Source organism: Carettochelys insculpta, chromosome 1 (assembly GCF_033958435.1).
Source record: "Carettochelys insculpta isolate YL-2023 chromosome 1, ASM3395843v1, whole genome shotgun sequence".
NCBI classification, from domain to species: domain Eukaryota; kingdom Metazoa; phylum Chordata; order Testudines; family Carettochelyidae; genus Carettochelys; species Carettochelys insculpta.
The window spans coordinates 150,751,197-150,775,278 of record NC_134137.1 but is presented as its reverse complement, the minus strand read 5'-3'; the positions used below and the strand labels follow the sequence as shown (position 1 = coordinate 150,775,278).

The 24,082-nt window shown below is 44.5% G+C and overlaps 1 protein-coding gene across 5 annotated transcripts in view; it reads right to left on the bottom strand.

Annotated features, from left to right (window-relative positions):
- REPS2 (RALBP1 associated Eps domain containing 2) overlaps positions 1-24,082 on the bottom strand; it is a 167,383-nt gene that overhangs the window by 63,149 nt on the left and 80,152 nt on the right. For 4 of the 5 annotated variants that reach the window (XM_074993718.1, XM_074993698.1, XM_074993688.1 and 1 more), the window contains exons 9-12: positions 20,027-20,121; positions 11,091-11,168; positions 3,804-3,870; positions 1,379-1,453 (exon numbers count right to left, since the gene is read on the bottom strand). In XM_074993718.1, the coding sequence (XP_074849819.1) occupies positions 1,379-1,453; positions 3,804-3,870; positions 11,091-11,168; positions 20,027-20,121 (315 nt within the window). The remainder of the gene's footprint in view (positions 1-1,378; positions 1,454-3,803; positions 3,871-11,090; positions 11,169-20,026; positions 20,122-24,082) is intronic. The other variant, XM_074993707.1, reaches the window with a different exon arrangement.

Genomic DNA, 24,082 nt, shown 5'->3' with positions numbered 1-24,082 from the left:
CCGAGTGTTTGGGAGGGAGACAGCCAATAAATAAATAAATAAATAAATAAATAAATAAACAGTTAGAAGTAAGGCACGCAGCTGTTGAGGGGCCATTAATAAATTTCAGTTTTAAGGTACAACTGTTACGGCAAGCGCTTGGGGGTCAGGTTTGTCTAATCAAAGATATCTTCAGGATTAAAAGTACCAGTAACTTCATTTTTAAAAGGGTAAATCCAGATTTGCACTAAAACCTAACTGGTTAACCACTGAGGTGTACAAGCTCGAGCCCTGATGGCATTTTCAAACATTAAGAGCTTAGCATAGAACATTTTTCGGAAGGTTGGGTGATTAATTTTAAATGCACCACTTCTCACTGGAGTTAGATGAACAGAATATGACCAAGCAAGCAATTTTTGACACGTGCCATTCCAGACTCTCTAAGATGACAAGGTTGGGGCAGTAAATCAATAGCTACACGAAAGGATAGCTTGAACTATGCATTCGGTGCTATGCCACGATAATTCTTGTCACAAGGTCTAATTTTCAAAACCGAAAAGCACCCACAACCAATATTGACTCGTATGAGAACTATGGGTATTTAACTCTGTGAAAATCAGGACTATTCAGACTCACTGGCAAGACATAGTATTGACTCTGTTTGGGAAGGCTATGTCTACACAAGAAGCATCGGTCAATAGGAGTGAGTGTCAGAAGGGACTTCCCAGCAAAACTTCTGTCAACACATAAAAGCAGATCAAAACAGCAATCCTCTCTGTTGACACAGAGCAGCCAGGCTGCCTGACCATCTCGCGACAGGACGTCTGACCCAAAGCTCTGCAAACCAGAAACTGTCAAGAAAGGTGTTATACTTGAATGCAGAGAGGTATAATGCTGCTGGCAGATGTGCCAAGTTTTGCTGACAGACTGCTGACAATGCACATTTTGCGTGTAGATGCTCCGTGGACTTTTCCAACAAAAGCTCAGTTTTCCTGGAAAAACCCTCTCGTGTAGATGTAATCAAACAGTTTCCATGAACAGTTATATCACTAATGCTTTTTTACCAATCCACTGTACAAAAATAGCTTTACTATATGCTATATTACAAAATGTCCTTTGTGCTTAATAATATAAGATTTTAAATTCCTTAAAAAAATTAGAAGAAAGGTACAGAATGTGAACCTTTCTGACAAGTTCAAATCCTAATTCAGATTAATTTTGCAAATAATGGTCATTAATCCATGGGATCAGTTTAAATGTTATTTTATTATTAAAAATAATCAGTAAAAGGAACAACAACAGTGAAATGAAATAAAACAAATTTAGGCTCATTTTGATAAGAAACTCATTTATCTGACAAGTTCTTTTTAAAAAAAAATATGAAATTTTTCCCTCTTACCTGTTTTTACAGGCAAATGTTGAGATGGTTTAAAATCCTTTGGTATTGTTTTGGAAATAGAGCTTATGTTCAGAGCTTAATTAAAAATAAACAACGTTATTTTAAATTAATTACATACTTGGAAAAGAACAGTTTATAACTCTCAACTTTGATTAAGGTCCTCTTAATAAAACTTCATACATGCTAAAAAGGAAATTAAATACATTAGATAAATTATTTCTCAGAACAGCGGTGTGAAGTCACTTACCTATATTGAATTTTTAAAAAGCAAAGAACAGAAGACTCTAGGCCCAAATTGCTAAACGACCACCAATTTTGAGTGCTTCTGTTTTTGGGTGTTCAACCTGAAAGACCAAGTATACAACTTTCAAATTTGCTGAGCACTTGCAACTCCAGTTAATGGGAACTGGGCACATTCGACAGTCAATAACTCTTAAAGTTAGGACATAAATGCCTTCCGATAGAAACCTAAAAACAGAAGCATTCAAAAATTTTTGATAAACTTAGGTCTACGTGACTTGCCCAAAGGCACACAGTGAGTCAGCAACTGAGCTGAGATTAAAACCTGGGAGTTCCAAATACTCTGTGCTTGCTCCCTTCTCAAAAGGTTTAAATCACAATGTCCCTTTTCCACCAACACCTAAAACATCCTACATCAAATATATTAGCAAAACATATACACACCCAACTAAAAATGCTGTATGCATTTTGCAGAAAACTGTTACAGGGGCTCATTATAGATGAAACTCACTTCGCTGAAATATATTCTGATTTAATGGAGTTCCTCAATCCCATCCCTTTTTCCACTTTCATACGCATTCACATACATAATCAACTGATAACACATAATATTGCTTTACCTGTGAGAAGATGGAAAAACGTAAGAATTTGTTTCACTATCAACATCCTGAGCTACAAACTTTTGAGTCCTCGAGAGTAAAGCTAATCAAATAACGTTTCAGTTTTACAAAAATATTTTGTTTGACCTCAAAAAAATGAAGCCCCTGAAAAAAAAAATCTCTACTTTTTCAGCTTTTCCTTTTGTTCAGGTTGAACAAAATGTTTTGTTTTACCTTGGATACTTTTTCTATTCATTTTGGGGAGTTTTGCAATAACCAAAATGAAATCAAAATAAAATAAAAATGAAATGTTTAAAAATAAAAAACCGAAACATTTCAAAACCATCAAGTAGAAACAAACCATTTTAATTTTCCCTCGAAACTATTAGTCAAACCAATAAATAGTTTCAGTGCTGCAAAAAATGCATTTTTTGGCAAATATACTATTCAACAAAAGATAATTCAGTTGTGTTTGAGCACTGTTCTTCAGGACAACACCCTGAGGAAGTATTTTCCTTTCTTCTTTTGACATCTCATATAGAACAATAACTTGAAGAATAAGACCAAGCAAACCTTCCAATCCTGCAATTGCACTTTGGCTAAGAAAAATAATATAACAAATAATAAATATGCATAAAGCAAAACTTCATCCATATGGCATCATTACATAGTGAAAGGCTTTCCTTGTTACCTAAGCATGTCAGGTACGGAGAATGAGGCAGACCTGAGGAAGGCTTAAAAAAATCATCACAGTTTGTTTTATTACCTTTTTGGTCCAGATCCGGCACTTTAACTCAAGCAAAATTCCTGTGGGGAGTCTCAGGCAAAAAGTATAGCATTTGGTCCATTTGGACCAACATATATTTAGGTGGTGTATTTGGATTGCAAAAGTTATTCAGATACAAGTGGTTTGCTTTCAAATAACTGTCCATTAATTTGTTTTTCTTCAGCTCTGTTGCTGTCAGTAAATTCTCTCTTCATTTAGGCTACTTCTACACTGGACCCTCCCTTCTGAAAGGGACATGCAAATAGGGTGGATGGAAAATGCAATGAAGTACTAATTTGCCTATTTAGTGCTTCCTTTGAATGACGATGGCCACTCGCCATTCCAGAACAGATACTTTCAAAATGCAAAACAGCCATGTAGACAGGGCTCCTTTGAAAGCGCTCCTTTCAAAAGCGCCCTTCTTTCTGAAAAAATTAGGAAGAAGGGTGATTTTGAAAGCGGGGCTTCCTTTTGAAGGAACCCCATCTACATGGCTGTTTTGCATTTCAAAAGCAGCTCTTCTGGACTGGCAAGTGGCCGTCATTATGCAAATGAGGCACTGAATAGGCAAACTAGCACCTTGTTTGCATTTTTGATCCACTGCATTTGCATGTCCCTTTCGGATAGGAGGGGCCAGTGTAGATCTAACCTTACTGTTCAGTTCTGTTACAAGTCTTTCTTTCAGATTCGCATTAATGCACAAATGTCTCAGAAGCTAGATTTGCACATACTCAGTTAGCAAAAGGAATTGTATAAAGCACCTATTTACATCTAAAATCCAATAAACGAAGCAAAAAGACAAGAGACTTTGCCCTCATACCTTGATTGTCATCACTCTTTGCATCACGTGCTGGGACAGATTTATCTGGAACTTCCTTGACAGATATCTATTCACAGAAAAAAAAAAGTTTGGCTTATTATACATAGTGCTACATCAAATAGATACAAACACTTCAATAGTCAAATGTTTAAGCACTGGGGCTACCAGAAATACAGCCCAATATTCCCTCCAGATACACCTGAAGTAGTGGAAAGGGCCATTATGAGGACAGTTATAGCTTCCTGCTTTTCCAACTGCCTCATTTGCAGTATTGACCTTACAAACAGCAGTGGAGGGGCAGCAGTAACTCGCATCAGCTGGCTATCGTCCCTAAAGGATCATAAGCCAGATGAGAATTCTCAAAGTACAGGAGAGTTCTCCTCAGTCACCTTCTTTCTAATAACATGCCCCTTGCACTAGGTGTGGGGAGCCAACTCTATCAGCTTTATCCTAGTTGAAAATTCACCTCTGTCAGAAATAGTACAAACATCTGGAATAGCTTTGTTGGTTAAAGTCAGGGCCAGATGTCCCTGCGTCCTGTGTCCTTGGGCTTGAGGAATTCTTTTGGGTGAGTTAGTTGACCTTCGGCCTACTCTTTCCTCTTACTGAATGTGCCTCAAGTGGGGAAAAGAGAAGTTACTCACCTGTAGTAACGATGGTTCTTCGAGATGTGTCCCCGTGGGTGCTCCACAATAGGTGTTGGGCTCACCCGGCGCCGCAGATCGGAATTCTTCTAGCAATTAATATTGGATCGCGCATGCACCGACGCACGCTGCTCCCTTGCGCACCCCCGGCCATGTGCGCAATCTGGTCCCCGCCAGTTCCTTGACCAACCGCCTCGGATGCTCCTGAAAAACACCAGACAGAGATCCGAAGCGGGGAGGATGGGCGGGTGGTGGAGCACCCACGGGGACACATCTCGAAGAACCATCTTTACTACAGGTGAGTAACTTCTCTTTCTTCTTCGAGTGGTCCCTGTGGGTGCTCCACAATAGATGACTACCCAGCAGTAACCCAAGTAAGGAGGTGGGTAATCGATTTATGTGCAGCTTGCCCCGAGAGGACTGCTGTCAACAGATGGGTATCCTCCTCGAATACCCGATGCAGGGTGTAATGCTTGGCAAAGGTGTCGTAGGATGACCAGGTCGCCGCTCTACAGATGTCTTTTAACGCAATTCCCTTGAAGAAGGCTGTTGATGCCGCCACCGCCCTGGTGGAGTGAGCCCTAGGCGGAGCCAGCAAAGGGGTCTTTTGAAGCTCGTAGCACATTTTTATACAGGATACAATGTGCTTCGAAATTCTCTGGGAAAAGAGGCCTTCCCCTTTTGACCTGGGAGCGAGAGACACCAGAAGCCTGTCCGTTTTGTGGAAGGACTTAGTTCTGTCTCTGCAGAAGGCCAACGCCCTTCTCACATCTAGGAGATGTAGGTGTGCCGCCTTGCTGGAGCTGTGAGGCTTCGGGTAAAACGAGGGTAAAACTATTGGTTCATTAAGATGGAACTCTGAGAAAACTTTTGGAACGAAGGCTGGGTGTAACCGTAAGGTTACCGCTTCCTTTGAGAATACTGTGCAGGGCGGCGTTGCCATCACTGCTGCGAGCTCACTCACCCTGCGGGCTGACGTAATTGCAAGGAAGGTTGTTTTCATAGTAAGGAGTCGGAGGGGTACCATGGCTAAGGGTTCGAAGGGTGGTCCCGATAGTGTGCTGAGCACTGAGTCCAAACTCCACAACGGCGGTAGCGGTTTTCGAGGGGGGTACAGGTTTACCAGCCCCTTCAAGAACCTTGTGACGATAGGGTGGGCGAATACGGTGGGCCCTTCCTCTATATGCCGAAAAGCTGATATAGCAGCGAGGTGGACCTTTATCGAGGATAGAGAAAGCCTGTCTCGTTTGAGGTCCAATAGGTATTCTAGTATTACAGTTATGGGAACGTCGAGGGGAGCTAACTGTTTGGCAGAACACCAGGCTGTAAAGCGTGTCCATTTCTGTTCGTAAGTCCTCCTGGTGGAGGCCCTTAGGCTACACTCCAGGACTTGTTGTACTCCCTCCACACACGTGCTCTCTAAGGCGCTGAGCCACAGATTAACCATGCTTGTAGGCGTAGTCCCTGAGGGTGCGGGTGCACTATGGACACCTGAGCCTGTGTGAGTAAGTCCGGGGCCACCAGTAGGGGGAGTGGTGGATGATCCGACATGCGCAGAGGCAAGGGAAACCATTGTTGTCGGTCCCAAGTTGGAACTATGAGTATCATGCGAGCTCTCTCCCTTCTGGCTTTCTGCAGAACCTTGTGGATAAGCGTTGTGGGGGGAAACGCGTAGAGTAGAGGGCCCTTCCATGAAATCATGAATGCGTCCCCCAGGGACCCCTGCCCTATTCCTGCTCTGGAGCAGTACTGGGGACACTTCTTGTTGTACTGGGTGGCAAACAAATCGACTTGGGGAAAACCCCCATGTACGAAATATGCGCCGTAGTGGGTCGGAGCGGATCTGCCATTCGTGCGTGAGTGTGAAGCGCCTGCTCAGCTGATCTGCCTTCATGTTGTGGGCGCCCGGCAAGTACGAGGCTTTCAACGTTATGTTGTTGGCGATGCACCAGTTCCACAATCGGACTGCTTCCGCACATAACGCACAGGATCGTGCCCCTCCTTGTTGATTGATGTAGAACATAGTGGAGGTATTGTCGGTATTGATCCTGACTACTTTGCCGTGTAGGTATTTCCAAAAATGTCTGCATGCATTGAACACCGCTCTGAGCTCCAGTATGTTTATGTGCAGTGTCTGTCCCGCAGGGGACCATAGCCCTTGTGTCACCTTGCTGCCAATGTGCGCTCCCCATCCTATATGGGAGGCGTCGGTAGTAAAAAAAATAGAAATTTGTGGTTGGTGGAAGGGCACCTCCACTAGCAGATTCTTGGGATTTCCCCACCATGCTAGGGATCTGCGCACTTCCGTCGTGGGCGACACTACCCTGTGGACAGTGTGGGATGCCGGTTTGTAAACACTCGCCAGCCAATGCTGCAGGCTTCGCATGTGTAACCTGGCATTCTGTACCACAAACGTCGCTGCCGCCATGTGCCCCAACAGTTGCAGGCACATTAGGACCAGCACCGCGGGGCTGTATGTCAGGACTTGCACCAGGGAGTTGATGGCGCGGAAGCGGGCGTCAGGCAGGTATACTCTTGCTGCAATAGAGTTTATGCGTGCCCCTATGAACTCTATATCTTGCGTGGGTTCGGTCTTTGACTTTGCGAGGTTGAGAACTAGGCCCAGCGAAGTAAACGTGTTCGCGGTGACGCGTATCATGCGTAGGACCTCTGCCTTTGAGGCCCCTTTCAGTAGACAGTCGTCCAGATATGGCAAAATAAACACCCCCGTCTGTGCAGGTAGGCTGATACCACTGCCAGGGTTTTAGTAAAGACTCTGGGTGCCGAGGATAGGCCGAACGGAAGAACCCTGTACTGGAAAATGTTCCCCGCCGACCGTGAAGCAGAGGAAGCGTCTGTGTGCCGGGTGGATTCTTATATGAAAGTAAGCGTCTTGTAAGTCGAGGGCTGCAAACCAGTCTCCATCGTCTAGTGCCGTAAGTATGGAGGCAACTGTGATCATCCGAAAGCGTTGCTTGCACAAGTAACGGTTGAGGCCCGTAGATCCAAAATCGGTCTCCAGCCTCCTGTTTTCTTCTCTGTTAGGAACTAGCGTGAGTAAAAACCTGTCCCTTGGAATTGTTCCGGCACTCTTTCCACCGCCCCTATGAACATGAGGTGATCTACCTCCTGCTTCAGCCTTGCCTCATGGGCAGCGTCCCTGAGATGAGGCCGGGTGGGAGGTTTTGTCGGTGGAAGTGACTGGAAGGGGATCGTGTAATCTGTGGCTATAATTTCTAGCACCCATTTGTCTGTGGTGATCTTTTGCCATTGGGAGTGGAACGGCTTGAGGCGATGATAGAACATGAGATGAGAATGGCATTGAGCGATGGTGTTGATAGTGCAGCCCTCGACATAACCGTCAAAATTGCTGTCTCTGGGCTTGTCCCGAGGGTGTATGGCTTTGTTGAGAACGTCGTCTGGGGGCCCTGTACTGCTGCTGCTGTTGATGGCGCCCTTGGTCATAGCCTCGCTGACATTGAGCGCGCTGTGGTTGGTAAGCATAGTATCTTTGCTGAGGATAGAACTACTTTTTCTTGTATGGGGGAGTATAAATACCCAAGGTCTTAAGTGTGGCCCTCGAGTCTTTGCTGGAGTGGAGGACCGAGTTGGTTGAGTCTGCAAACTGCTTTTGCTTATCAAAGGGAAGATCCACGATCTTCGCCTGTAGGTCTCTGGGGATACCGGACGTCTGGAACCAGGATTCCCTACGCATTACCACTGCTGCTGCTGTTGAATGTGCCGCTGTGTCTGTCATGTCCAGGGCAATCTGGACTCCTGTCCGTGATGCCACGTAGCCTTCTTAGACAATCGCCTTTAACACTGGCTTCTTGTCCTCCGGGAGTGAATCCATGAGAGGAGTGAGTCTAGAGTAATTGTCAAAGTTATGGTTTGATAGATGTGCCGCGTAATTTACCACTCTCAATAATAGGGTAGAGGAGGAGTAGACCTTCCTGCCAAACAGCTCTAGTTTCTTAGCATCTTTATCCGACCCCTCGGTTTGTACTGAGACGTTTTCGACCTCTGCTGGGATGATGCAACCACCAAAGAATTGGGTTGTGGGTGACTAAAGAGGAACTCCATGGCCTTGGCTGGGACGAAGTACTTCTTATCCGCTCTCTTGTTCGTAGGTGGAATAGAGACCGGAGTCTGCCATATGTTAGTGGCTGACTCCATAATGGCTTCGTCCAGCGGGATAGCGATTTTAGATGAAGCCGGAGGTCTCAAATTTTTCAGGAGTTTATGGTGCTTCTCCTGCACCTCTGCTATTTGAATGTCCTGCGTGAATGCTACTCTTTTGAACAGCTCCTGGAATTGTTTAAGGTCATCCGGAGGGGAGACATCCCCGGGGGCCATGGCGTCATCTGGGGAGGATGAGGAGGAACCGCTGGGGTAAACCTCCCCCAAATCCTCTGGCTCCCGAGTTCGGTGGTATACTTGCTCCCTGGTGGGCTGTGAAGGGAAGCCTCGGGATTCTGGACCTAATTCCCCCTGGGACAACTGCGTTCCCGTCCCAGAGCGAGAGTGTACATGGGAGTATTGAAGAGTAGCAGGAAAGGACCTGCCCCTGGATCTAGACCTGCGGTGTCTGTGTTCAACATGATGAGGACGACCATAGGAACATGGGCAATGGCCCGGTGATGGAGACCTGGACCACGATCGGGGAGTGTACCCATGATGTCTGGGAGAGCAGGATCTCCGCGACGACATTGACAGTGGTGAAGCTGGTTTGTGATAGTACTCAAGGGGATCCATGCCCAAAAATGGTGAAGGTGGCCTAAGCCATGGCGAAATTGGTTGGAGGAACGGAGAGTGAGGCCTGAAATAAGCCGGTGGAGTTGCAGCCCAGCGGTGCGGCGTGTGTATCTCGGGAGGGGGGCTGAGAGATAAGGGCAGCACAGCCCTGCCTGGAGATGGACTAAGGTGCTGGGTTTTAGCTCTGGCCTTGCCCCTCCCCTGTGGGGTTGGCGCCGCCCCCTCCGGTGCCGGGGATCTCAGCCCCGTTGTCGGCGCTGCGCTCGGCACCGTCAACAGTGGTGCTGCACGGGTAGCTTCCTCCGGCGCCGGTAGGCTCCGTGCCAGGTGCCCCTGCACCGTCGGTGCCACGGGAGCCGGTGCCGTGTGTGGTGGTGCCGCCGATTCCAGCGCTTGCCGCGCTGGTGCTCACGGCGCCTTCCGTGCCGCCTGTTGTATAATCAGAGGCTCGACCTCTGCCACATGTGCTGCTGCGCTGCCGGTTTCATCAGCTCGCGGCTGGGGGCTCTGCGTTCTGCTCGTCCTGCTTGCTGGGACTGCCGGCAAGGATCGAGCTGCGGAGAGTTTCCTCCTCTTCTGCACAGAGGGGGTCAAAGAGGCTGCCTTCCTTTTATGTGACCCAGAGGGCCCTTCTGTGTGAGGCTTCTCTGGTGGTTCAGGCTGGAGAGCCTTATCAAACAAGATCATTTTGAGCCTCATTTCTCTGTCCTTCCTGGCCCTGGCTGTAAGCTTAGCACAGTGGGAACACTTCTGAGTAACGTGAGACTCTCCCAGGCAGCAAATGCATTCACTATGCCCATCTGAGGCCGACATAGCCTCGCGGCATGACTCTCACTTCTTAAACCCCGAGGAAGCTATCGCAATGAGTCTTTACTGTTAATAGGGTACTTAGCCACTAATCAGTGCTTTCTAACCCAAAATAACATTCACGGCCTTCAGGGCAGCCGACGGCTTAACAGCCTTCTTGTCCGCCCCTCCTTCGTTCCTCTTCTTTCTGCTATCTAATATGCTCTTCTCTTTCTGTTTTTTTTTTTTTTTTGTATAATAGTGACAAACAAACGAACTACACGTAAAAAACAACTACCTTATCTGTCTCTGGCTTTAGCCAGAGCGGATTCCGTCTGCAGCCGATGGCGGATGAGAAGGAACTGGTGGGGACCGGATCGCGCACATGGCCGGGGGCGCGCAAGGGAGTGGCGTGCATTGGCGCATGTGCGATCCAATAGAAACTGCTAGAAGAATTCCGATCTGCAGCGCTGGGCGAGCCCGACACCAATTGCGGAGCACCCACGGGGACCACTCGAAGAAGAAAACAGGGTTCTATAAGGCATAACTTCCATGATCCTAATTCAGGCCTCCATGACAGAGACCAGGAACCTCAACCCAATTCTAACAAATCTGGTCAACTTCTTTGATTACAGCAGTAACCCATAATATGGGCATTTGCTGCTCCTAGAATATTTGCTAATTACCTCAGCTAAAAAGGGAGCTGTTTTGCTACTTGTCTCAGCAACAGCAGTGCCTGGGTTTCAATGGGCAGAGCAACCCCAGAGGTGGGTTCAGGTCAGTACAACGTGTACTCTTCATGTTTACTGACACTGTTATTAACAGACAGGCCCATGACACCGGGCTCCAATCCATTAGGCCCAGAATGGTAGGTTGAGAAATGTCAACTGGATTTACAGTTAGAAAATAGAGCTCTATTTTATGTGTGATTTTTAGCATCAGAGTTCCTTTTCAGTAAAAATAACATTCAAACCCATCCTATGAATGTTTTGAAAAAGGAATATGGAAAAAAGTCAGCCTCTGTATAAACCAGGATAGTCTACATGCACTAGAAAGTAGTATAGTCACAATAATATGATAGAATTAAAAAACAGTCACCAACTGGTTCAACAACAGAAGTCACCACTTCAAAGAGAATCAATGGCTCTGAGTTGGTTGGATCTTCACAAACAGTTTCAAGCTGATTTTTTTTAAGCAAAAACATTAAGGAGAAAAGAGAAAAATCTATTTTTATTAATAGTTTGATAACTTCAGTTTTCAACATCATCAAAATCTCAAATTAATTTCAAGTTAATGATGGTATACAAAGACAAATGTTTCAAGAGCCTAAATATCCAATCACACTGATCTAGAAACCCAGACTCTAGACTGGCTTTTCCCTTCCGAGTCAAGGAATCATGAAGGATAGAGGAAGAGGTTAGGGGCCTGGACCAAAGCCAACCGAAGTGAATGGAAATACTTTGTGGATTTCAATGGATTCCAGGTGAGGTGCTGCTTCAAGAGGAAGCTTAAAGCAACTACCGGCAGTTTCACAGATATTACGAGCAATCTTCTGTCTTGTCTCTCAAGGTATTTTCTACAAGAAAGTATGCACTGATGTGTGTGGAGGACAGGGGGAACAGAACAGAACAAAGTTTGTAAGAGGAAAACAAGGGAGACCATAACGAAAGAGCCGAAGGTCTCAGAATACCAAATAGAGGAAAATAGGAGTGATTAGCTCACCTTTACATTAAAAACTACAGTGAATTGCTCCTTTACAAAGTATACCAAAACTGTTAATTGATATTTCAGGTTTACTAAAAATCTCAGCCTTCAAAAAAAGCCTATTATCCACCTGGCTAAATTCCTATCATAACCCTCTTCATACATAAATCCAATATATCTTTTTTTAAACTGTATTTCACCAATTACAAATAAGGATACCCTTTAAACTGCCCAAATTTATAATAGAGAGAAAGGGAAGAAGACAGGAAGAAAACACGTAATTAATTGTGTTGGTAATAAAATATTTTCAGTTTCTGGTGATTACACATATGAACTCCATTTCCTGAAGAGTAGTAGTAGTAGCAGCCAATCCACAAATTAAATTATAAAAGTGAATCATGCACTCCCCAAAAACAAAGATGAATTACTTCCTTTCAGAATCATATTTATACAGTATATTATTACTATTACTTTTCAAAATAGAAACATCAGTTTGGAAGAAAAGTCTAACACTGGCCAAAAACATTTTGGGTCTGTTTTGGGGCAAGAGTCGGCAATTCATCATCAACGGATAGCTGTGGATATCTAAGCTCAGCAAGTACTGGCTACTAGAGTGTCACACAAACAGTTTAGGTCCCAGTTTGGGAAGGGAAGAGAGAGACAAGGAAATGTCAGACCGCTAACTATCAAATGGTCCAGTCAACTACAATATAGTCAGACAACACTATCCCATCTCACCCAATGGCTAGACCTCCACTGATTCATTTTTCCCCACATGAACCAGTTAATAGAGGAAAAGTGTTTCTTGGAATATTTCTAGGGGGCCATTGGATACCCTGACACCAGATACCAGAAGAGCGAGGAAGAGAGAACCAGGTCCTTGCGAATGTGGGACTTAACTGCCAAATAAACAGTTCATAATACGTTAGGAGAATGGAGTTAGTTGGTGGTTGTGGAGAGCAGGATGTTTGACAGGGCATGAAGGACAGATCCTGATGAATTATGGGCAGAGATGCTCAAAAGCTTAATTGGAAAATTAAACTAAAATTAATTTACAATATAGTCTCTTGAAAAACTTCTGCTGTGTCCCTTACTAACAACTGCACAGTGGGTGATTTCATCTCATAACCACATAACAGATATTTTATTACTACTGGGTTACTTCTAGTGTTAGTGCTGTGATTGTGGCAGACCTTGTGTGGTAAGAAAACAGTAGCATCCTCATATTATAGACCCAGAGACTAAAGTACAGGTTGAACCTCTCTACTCCAGAACTCTCTCATCCAGCAACATCCATAATCCGGAATGATTTTAGTTAGCCAGACGATCACTTGTCATGGGTGTGGCCAAGTTTCCTGTGGTCCCATAAAATTTGCTTAGAGCCACCAGTCCTGCCTCTGTGTGAGAGTGCTGATCTCTGGGTGAGTGAGCGCGTGCTTCAACTGCTGGCAGTTGAACTGCCATTTTGATTCCAGGTGGAGGGAGTTTCAGTTTCAGTTGGGACTGCCTGCCTGGCCTTTTGCTTCCTGCCTGCCTGAGCCTTTGCTTCCTTGATCAGCCTTCCCCTGTGTGACTCATAGGGGGAGGGCCTGAGAGAGGCCAGCAGGCTTAAAAGCCAGAGGCAGGAGCGACCAGGGGAGTGAAGTGGACAGGGAGCTGCAGACAGGGGAGTTTGGGAGGGAGTGTGACAGAGAGGACTATAATGGTTAGGAAGACCCGCAACACCTGTGCCAGCACTACTGCTGTCTCCTCCACTTGTGCCTGTAGCCAGACAGACGGCCTGACCATGGATGCCTCTACCCAGACCCTGGTGTGGCTCTGCGAGGACTGTGGCTTGCCGTTCCCACTTACTGATACCCAGGCTGAGGGGAATATTCAGTGTGAAAGGTGCCTGCTGGTGGAATCTCTCAGGCGGCAGGTGGGGGAGCTACAGGAGGAGGTAGCCAGGTTGAGGAGTATCCGAGTCCATGAGCAGTTCCTGGATAGTATTCAGGTGGAGACTGCGGAGGTAACTGTCCCAGTGCACAGGACGGCTGATAAACCACTGGAGGAGGTGGACCAGGGTGGACACTGGCAGCTGGTTACTTCTCGCAGCAGGCAGTGTTCCACCCCTGCTCAGAACCCTCCCACCGTGGTACTGGAAAACCGTTGTGCTGTACTCGATACAGGAGACCAAGAATTACCCCATACAGAAGAGGAGAAGCCTCGTACCCCCAAGGCTGGGAAGTCTACTGCCACCCCTGCAAGAAGGAAACGTAGAGTAGTGGTGGTTGGAGACTCTCTTCTGAGGGGGACGGAGGAGCCCATCTGTCACCCTGACATTTCCTCTCGGGAGGTCTGCTGCCTGCCGGGGGTCCGTATCCGAGACGTTACGCAGGCATTGTCGAGGATTATCCGGCCCTCTGACTACTATCCCATGCTTCTCATCCATGTGGGCACTAATGATACTGCGAGGTGTGACGCTGAGCAGGTCAAGAGTGACTTCAGGGCTCTGGGGGCATGGGTGAAGGGGTTTGGGGTGCAGGTGGTATTATCTTCAATCCTGCCTGTCAGAGATAGGGGCCCAGGCAGAGACAGGTGTATCCTAGAGGTGAATGCTTGGTTGCATAGATGGTGTCGCCAGGAAGGCTTTGGTTTCCTTGACCACGGGATCCTTTTCCAGGAAGGACTGCTAGGCAGAGATGGTGTTCACCTTTCGAGGAGGGGGAAGACCACATTCGCGCACAGGCTGGCTAACCTAGTGAGGAGGGCTTTAAACTAGGTTCAACGGGGGCAGGGGAGCAAAGCCCGCAGGTAAGTGGACAGCATGAATACATGGGAGATGAATTTGAAATGGGAGGGAGTATGGGCTACACTGGGAGAGTAAAAAGAGGGCCAGGGCAAAACTGGGAGGCAAGACCAAGTCAATGTCTGAGATGCCTATATACAAATGCAAGAAGTATGGGAAATAAACAAGAAGAATTGGAAGTACTAATAAACGAATACAACTATGATATCGTTGGCATCACAGAAACTTGGTGGGATAATACTCATGATTGGAAAGTTGGTATTGAAGGGTACAGACTGCTTAGGAAGGACAGACAGGGAAAGAAGGGAGGAGGTGTTGCCTTGTATATTAAAAATGTACACACCTGGACAGAGGTGGAGATGGACGTAGGAGAAGGACAGGTTGAAAGTCTCTGGGTTAGACTCAGAGGAGTAAAAAACAAGGATGAGGTCCTACTAGGAGTCTACTACAGGCCCCCTAGCCAGGTGGAAGAGGTGGATGAGGCTAACAACATCATCCAGGGCCCAGAATTTGGTGGTGATGGGGGACTTCAACTATCCAGGTATATGTTGGGAAACTAATACAGCAGGGGACAGACTGTCCAATAAATTCTTGGATTGCATTGCAGACAACTTTTTATTCCAAAAGGTTGAAAAAGCTACCAGAGGGGAAGCTGTTCTAGATTTAATTTGAACAAATAGGGAGGAAATTATTGAGAATTTGAAAGTGGAAGGATGCTTGGGTGAAAGTGATCATGAAATCATAGAGTTCACAATTCTAAGGAAGGGTAGAAGGGAAAACAGTACAATAGAGATAATGGATTTCAGGAAGGCAGATTTTGGTAAACTCAGACAGCTGGTAGGTAAGGTCCCACGGGAAGCTAAACTGAGGGGAAAAACGGCTGAGGAGAGTTGGCAGTTTTTCAAAGGGACATTATTAAGGGCCCAAAAGCAAGCTATCCCGCTGCACAGGAAAGATAGAAAACATGGCAAAAGACTGCCTTGGCTTAACCAGGAGATCTTGCATGATCTCAAAATAAAAAAGGAATCGTATAAGAAATGGAAACTAGGACAAATTACAAAGGATGAATATAGGCAAACAACACAAGCATGCAGGAGCAAGATTAGAAAGGCTAAGGCACAAAATGAGCTCAAACTAGCTACAAGCATAAAGGGAAACAAGAAGGCTTTTTGCAAATACATTGGTAACAAGAGGAAGACTAAGGAGAGGGTAGGGCCATTGGTCAGTGAGGAGGGAGGAACAGTAACAGGGAATTTGGAAATGGCAGAGATGTTTAATGATTTCTTTGTTTCGGTCTTCACTGAGAAATTTGAAGGAATGCCTGACATAGAGAATGCTAGTGAAAAAGGGGTAGGTTTAGAAGTTGAAATAGGAAAAGAACAAATTAAAATTTACTTAGATAAATTAGATGTCTGCAAATCACTAGGGCCTGATGAAACGCATCCTAGAATCCTCAAGGAGCTGACAGAAGAGGTATCTGAGCCTTTAGCAATCATTTTTGGTAAATTGTGGGAGACGGGAGAGATTCCAGAAGACTGGAAAAGGGCAAATATAGTACCCATTTATAAAAAGGGGAACAAGAATAACCTGGGAAACTACAGGACAGTCAGCTTAACTTCTGTGCCAGCAAAGATAATGGAGCAGGTCATTAAAGAAATCATCTGCAAGCAATTGGAAGGTGGTAAGGTGCTAGGGAACAGCCAGCATGCTTTTGTTAAAAACAGATCATGTCAAACCAATCTGATAGCTTTCTTTGATAGAATAACGAGTCTTGTGGATAAGGGAGAAGCGGTGGATATGGTATACCTAGACTTCAGTAAAGCATTTGACACAGTCTCACATAATATACTTATCAATAAACTACGCAAATACAACTTAGATGGGGCTACTATAAGGTGGGTGAACAACTGGCTGGATAACCGTACCCAGAGAGTAGTTATTAATGGTTTTTAATCCTGCTGGAAAAGTATAACTAGTGGGGTTCCGCAGGGGTCTGTTTTAGGACCAGTTCTGTTCAATATCTTCATCAACGATTCAGATATTGACATAGAAAGTACACTTATTAAGTTTGCAAATGATACCAAGCTGGGAGGGGTTGCAACTTTGGAGGATAGGGTCATAATTCAAAAGGATCTGGATAAACTGGAGAAATGGGCTGAGGTAAACAGGATGAGGTTTAATAAGGACAAATGCAAAGTGCTCCACTTAGGAAGGAACAATCAGTGTCACACATACAGAATGGGAAAGGACTGCCTAGGAATGAGTACAGCAGAAAGGGATCTAGGGGTTATAGTGGACCACAAGCTAAATATGAGTCAACAGTGTGATGCTGTTGCAAAAAAAGCAAACATGATTGTAGGATGCATTAACAGGTGTGCTGTGAACAAGACACGAGAAGTCATTCTCCCGCTCTACTCTGCGCTGGTTAGGCCTCAGCTGGAGTGTTGTGTCCAGTTCCGGGCACCGCAGTTCAGGAAGGATGTGGAGAAATTGGAGAGGGTCCAGAGGAGAGCAACGAGAATGATCAAAGGTCTAGAGAACATGACCTATGAAGAAAGGCTGAAAGAATTTGGCTTGTTTAGTTTGGAAAAGAGAAGATTGAGGAGGAACATGATAGCAGTTTTCAGGTATCTAAAAGGGTGTCATAAGGCAGAGGGAGGGAACTTGTTCTTCCTTGCCTCTGAGGATAGAATAAGAGGCAATGGACTGAAACTGCAGCAGGGGAGGTTCAGGCTGGACATTAGGAAAAAGTTCCTAACTGTTAGGGTGGGCAAACACAAACGAATTGCCAAGGGAGGTGGTAGAATCTCCATCACTGGAGCTATTTAAGAAGAGGTTAGATAGATGGCTTTCAGGGATGGTCTAGAAAGTGCTTGGTCCTGCCATGGGGGCAGGGGGCTGGACTCGATGGCCTCTCGAGGTCCCTTCCAGTCCTACTCTTCTATGATTCCATGATTCTGTGCTGTTATTTACCCCTAAATGTCTTCTAAGAGCCCAGTAAGCAGTGGAAGTGTTGGTAATGTGCTAGAATATATTGACCTCCCGTGGCCCAGCAAATTCTCTCATTCAGCACCAGTCAGGCTCTGAGAGTGCTGGATAACAGTGATTCAACCTGTACTAAGAAGGACTTAAGTGGCAAGACCACGACAGTTGCTGAGAAGTTCCTGACTCCAACTGCTGTACTCATTGCTTTAGGCCACATTGTTTCATCTCCCACATGAGCAGAAACAGAGAGGGTGAGAGAAAAGAACAGTCACACACAAACAACTGGTCCCAAAAACTGTAACTGTCTAGATAAACTTACAAAGATCAGTGTGGAAACACCATATATAATGCTTTAGTAAATAAAAGCAAAGACACAAAAATAACTATGGAAAAGATTTGGAATGTGTTGAGCTGATACAATATTGATATGTAGTTAATATTTTATTAAACTCTGGTAGTGGAACTGCATATAATATACAGGCTGACATGATCAAGAATATGTTTTCAGCATGACTTCTGCTTAAACTGCAAATTAAAAAACATATATGCTAATAAGTCAAACTGCCAAGGGACTGATTAGTTTTCCAACACTACAACAGTTAAAAAGTTCTAGTGAAATGTTGGCCTTGGAAGAATATATCTTCTCACTGTTAATCAACTTCATAGCATGTGAACACATAAATAGGACCAGACATCTGTGCTTCAGGAAAATACCTGCCTGCCCTTTAAAAATAAAAGCAAAATTTCCAAAAATCAATAGTACTGCTATTGTGAATCAAGCTCACATAGCCAAGAGCACTGCTCTGTGAGAAGGATGGGCACTGGTATGCCCATATAAGTAGTCCCACAAGATAAACATAATGATCACACTATGCAAAGTGAGAATAAAACTCACAATATTATGAAAAACTGCCTATCCCTATTGCATGGTGGCAATATTGCACATTGGCCTTTAACAAGACACAAGCTATGTTTTGACCATGGACTATTCCCTATAACAAGGAGGAGGACACAATGATTGAGCTGGTATAATGTACCATTATTTTTTAATTTGGATGCAGAGTCTGAAAGGACTTCCACAAGGGCAATACATGTCAACTTCCTGAGCCTTAACAATTGAGCCACAGTCCTATCCACGAACTGTCACTGCCCTGACAAGCTAAGACCTTCAAATGCCACATCTTGAAAACTCTGAATTGAGATATCCAGGCGCAACAGACTGGCAATAACAATGATACAGGTAACATTATTCCAGGTTTTAGGCTTTTAAACCTCTTAAGTCTCCCAGTGTCAAGAAATCACTTACTTTTCTAAAGCTCTATGAACACAGCAGTTGTACCTTTCATTCAGTTATTTGGCTTGTACTTAAATTGATATAAAAACACAATTCTCTATTTAGGGAGTCCTGGATATTAGACCTGGATTAGTCTAGGGCTGGCTCCTAAAGACAGGGAGTGCTAGAATCATCCAAAAATTAGGTGTGCTAATCCTCTATTGGTACCTAGATAGATAGCAGCATCATGACTGAAGGTGGGGGCCGGTAACATGGGTGGGGGTGCATTGGTCCAGCACCACATATTTGACTGGCAGCAATACCTCCATTGGTGGCACTAGCAGGACCCTGGTTGAAACATATTTCACAAAGGAAACAGAAGGAATTAGGGGAGAAGATTTTTGGAAGCATTCAGTATCCAACCAGTTCCCACTCTTCTCTTCTGTTCATGGAAGCTACTTAGTGTTGAGAACTTTTGAATAGCTGCCTGACTCATTTAGATACCTGAAGGGGGTAGGAAATGACCATTTTTAAAAATCTGTCCATGGGGTGGAAAAGGGGAGAACTACAATTCCCTCCATTCAAGGTTCTGCTATAGGCCTGTAAACACCCAAACTTCTGCTACTTATTGCACCAAACCTAGGGCAGCAGGCAATCACCAGAGACGGAGGGGGCAAAGACCAGAGCAGCTGAGAAAAGTATGTTTTTATTCCCTTTCAATGAGTTTCCTGGGGACAAGAAGGGAGTTGGGGCTCTAAAAGATGAAGAAAGTATCTCTGAGGAGGAGTGTGCTGCCAAGGGGACAGGGCAGAACAGTCTGTAAGGAGAACCTGACTTGAATGAGGCTTGTACCTAACATTTTGGCCAATCCAATTCCCAATAGTATTAATATGCCCCTGGCTATCTGGATTCCTCAGATCTATTGCCTTCCACAGCAGCACAGATTTTCCCTCCCATTGTCTGCTCTAACCCCAGCAAGGCAGGAGCTTGCCAGGAAAAGAGCACGCAACTGTCTCGCTGCACCTGCGTCTGAGACGCACAACTTCTAACTGCATAGAGTGCCTAGGAGGAGGGTGTGGACTGTTGCACATGCCCATCTGTTGAAAAGAAGCCAATATACCTTCTCACTGAATGAACCGCTGAAACAGGAAGAGCAAGATGGTGACAAAGTAAGTTTAAAAACAGATACACCATGAGAAAATTCCACCTATATGTATGATGTGTTAATTGCTAGGTCTGCTAATGTAAATTTGTTAATGCAATGATAGTCCCAGGGTCAATTTCTTACCTCAGTTTGATTAAAGTCCCTGGTCTGCTGACTGACTGGCACGGACTCAGAATAAGAATCCAATAATGCACAGTCACGTTTAGGCGTTAGGAAAGCTAGAGGAAAAAGAAAAGAAAAATGTCCTTGTTTGATTATTCTACATGTACTAGATTATTATTTTGTCTCTCCCCCGTTCATACTTCAACTGATCTGGATAACAAGGTGATAAGTGTTATACAGGTAATCATTTCCTCTTGTTTACTTTAAGTATTAAAAGTAATAGGATGTACAAATCTAATACATTGTAGAAACAACTGGGTGGAATTGAGGACAAACTTTGACGCTATTCCAACCTTTGACGCTATTCAACCCCCAGAAAACCACTGTGATTGGAGTTTTATTTGTGCTTCTCCTTCCTGTGATCTAGAGTTAACATAGTAGGCTTTACAGATTACTGCTGAAGTGCAAGAACTATAAAACTTACTAGACAGGCCTGCAACTCCCTGCTTTTGTTATCTAGAAATGAGAACACCACTAGAACCCAGACTATGTGGTCATTATTTAGCACAGCCCTCTGTTCCCTTTGATGAGAAACAATCACACTCCAGGCACATTCCATTGTTTTGGCACAACCAAACCCTGGCCTTGCTTTAAGTTATGATATAAGAGGCGGCTGTACAACAAATTTGGTGGTCGTAACTCTTACCGTTTAGGAGGAGTTCTTGGACAGACAGACACATTTGCTGATAGACAAACACACAAATATATAGTAGATTTTTATTTTGGTTCAGAAGACTGTACTGTATGTGATTCACTGTACAAGGTTTTCTTTTTCCTATACACACTTCTCCTTTCAAAAATTCTATCTTTATTTGTAAATCTTGCGTAAGCAGAGCTGTAAGGGAGATGGATTAACTATGCTGACAGCAGAAGCTCTACTGAAGTGCTACATTGGAAAGGCACAGCTGTATATGAAGCACATACTAGAATCTAGCTAGTGACCTAGGAGTGTCAGATGTTCCATTTCTCTATAATTTTCCAGACGTATTCATTCCCAGGTAAAAGTCCAAAACAATTTAATAGGAACAAACCATTAGTTTTCACTGAAATTTTCTACTGAAATTATTCTACAATCCTTTAATTTTACAAATTATACTAATTCTAGAGGGATGTTTGATTTAAACTTTTGTGTGAAGTTTTGTTGCAAGGATATGTGATTGCCTATTAAATTCTTAGATGGCTTAAAAGCCTAGAAAAAGGTTCTTATTACTTATTAAATACTATAGTACTTGTTGATAATTTTTTAATATTAGTTATTAGTAAGATGACAAACATTATGCAACAGGAAGAAAGAAACCAATTTGCAATTTAGACTTTTGTTCTCAAAACTGCAATGGAAATGCCTTTAATTAGTAAAAGCCTGGTTGGTATTTATGAACAGCTGGATGCAGTTCAAGTAGTAGGTTTTAATTCAAGACAATAGCTGAATTTGTAGAGATGAGGAAGGCTAGTTCAGAAACACTATTACTGATTCATGCCAGGTAAGAAGTAATAGCAGGGCCATTGAAATGCCTTAATATTACCAATTATTTCTATTACAGCAACACCAGAGGCCCTAAGCATGACATACTCAACCTTCTATAGTGCAAAGCACAGTACTACTGACATATGGAAAGACAAGATCCCTGTCTTGAATAGCTTAACAGTTTAATTTAAAATGAGACTGTAAGTGAACCTAACAAAAAGGAGGAGGACTTGAGAGATGGAAAATGGGGGTGATATTAATAAGGATGCATGATTAATGGGACCATCTTGAAGACTGATGTTTCATAAATAGCTTATAGCCTTGGATATGAAGATGGCAAACTATTAAGAACAGGAATCTGACAGAAATTATTTCAGATATATGGGGGGCATTTAATTTTCTAACTAACAACTTGACTTGCTCTTTTCCTCTCCTTTAGAGCTGCCAACAAACAATGGAGATATTAACAGCTTTTATAATTATCCATTAACACTGTAACTATTACCAGTAATTAATCCTCCTGACCCTAGAAAGCTATGCACATCTTTTAACTGAAGTGTATGTGCTTCAGTGTCAGTGTGTAATGAAAATTCACAAGATAATATTAATATCTCTCAACTGTACCTCAACAATGAGGTACATCACACACTATTGACTCACTTATCCCCATCCCACACAAACTGGTGCAAACTGCAGCTCACTGTTAATTGTAAAATATTAAAAAACAGTAGGAATGACAGACCATGAAAATGAGTTATAGAAAAATGTGAGCTCTGCTAAAATTAGTGTTCACACACTGCATTCAAGATAACCTGTAAACAAGCTCAGTAAGGGTACGTCTATAAAGTAAAATTATTTTAAAATAACAGCTGTTATTTCAAAATAATTTAGCTAGCATATACACAATGCAACTGCTATTTCAAAATAATTTTGAAATAGCAGTTGACTAATTTTGAAATAGGTAAACCTCATTCTACGAGGAATAGCACCTATTTCAAAATAGGGACTATGTAGACAGGAAACAGATCCTATTTCAAAATAAGTCATAGGGGCCATGGTCACACTAGCCCCTTCTTTTGGGAGGTCTATGGCAATGTGACACTTCAGAATATGCTAATGAGGTGCTGCCATGATTATGCAGCACCTCATTAGCATAATGGCAGCTGTGCGCCCTTTGAAAAGAGAAGTTACTCACCGTAGTAATGATGCTTCTTCGAGATGTGTCCCCGTGGGTGCTCCACGATAAGTGTCGGGCTCGCCCCGGCGCCGCAGGTCGGATCTTTCCAGCAGTTTCTGCTGGACCGTGGATACGCCGGCGCGCCGCTCCCTTGCGCACTCCCGGCCACGTGCGCGATCCAGTCCCCGCCAGTTCCTTGACCAACTGCCTCGGATGCTCCTGAAAAATACTAAACAGAGATCCGAAGCGGGGAGGATGGGCGGGTGGTGGAGCACCCACGGGGACACATCTCGAAGAACCATGGTTACTACGGTGAGTAACCTGTCTTTCTTCTTCGAGTGTCCCCGTGGGTGCTCCACAATAGGTGACTACCCAGCAGTAACCCAAGATAGGAGGTGGGCAATCGGATTATGTGCAGCTTGTCCCCGAGAGGACCGCTGTAGAGAGACGGGTATTCTCTTGGAATACCCTGTGAAGGGTGTAATGTTTGGCGAAGGTGTCGTAGGATGACCAGGTCGCCGCTCTGCAAATGTCTTTTAGCGCAATGCCCTTGAAAAAGGCTGTTGATGCCGCCACCGCCCTAGTGGAGTGAGCCCTAGGCGGGGCCAGTAAAGGAGTCTTTCTAAGTTCGTAGCACATTTTTATGCAGGATACGATGTGCTTTGAGATTCTCTGCGAAGAGAGACCTTCTCCTTTTGATTTGGGAGCGAGAAAGACTAGGAGTCTATCCGTTTTCTGGAAGGACTTAGTCCTGTCTATATAGAAAGCCAGCGCCCTCCTCATGTCCAGGAGGCGTAGGCGCGCCTCTTTGTTGGAGTTATGAGGCTTTGGATAAAACGAGGGTAAAACAATAGGTTCGTTAATATGAAACTCTGAAGAAACTTTGGGAACAAAGGCTAGATGCAGCCTTAAGGTTACCGACTCCTTGGAAAATACTGTGCAGGGTGGCGTTGCCATAACTGCCGCAAGCTCGCTCCCCCTGCGAGCTGACGTGATTGCAAGAAGGAAGGTCGTCTTTATCGTAAGGAGACGGAGGGAAACCGTGGCTAAGGGTTCAAACGGTGGTCCCGTTAGCGCATTAAGCACCAGGTCCAAGCTCCACAAAGGTGGAAGCAGTTTCCGAGGGGGGTATAGGTTTACCAGCCCTTTGAGGAACCTGGTAACCATGGGATGGGCAAACACCATGTGCCCTTTCTCTTCATGTCTGAAAGCCAATATAGCGGCAAGGTGGACCTTCAACGAGGATAGGGAGAGTCCGCCTCTCTTGAGGTCCAGTAAATACTCTAGTATTACAGGTATAGGCACAGCAAGGGGGGCTAATTGATTGGTAGAACACCATGCAGTGAATCGAGTCCATTTTTGCTTATAGGTCTTC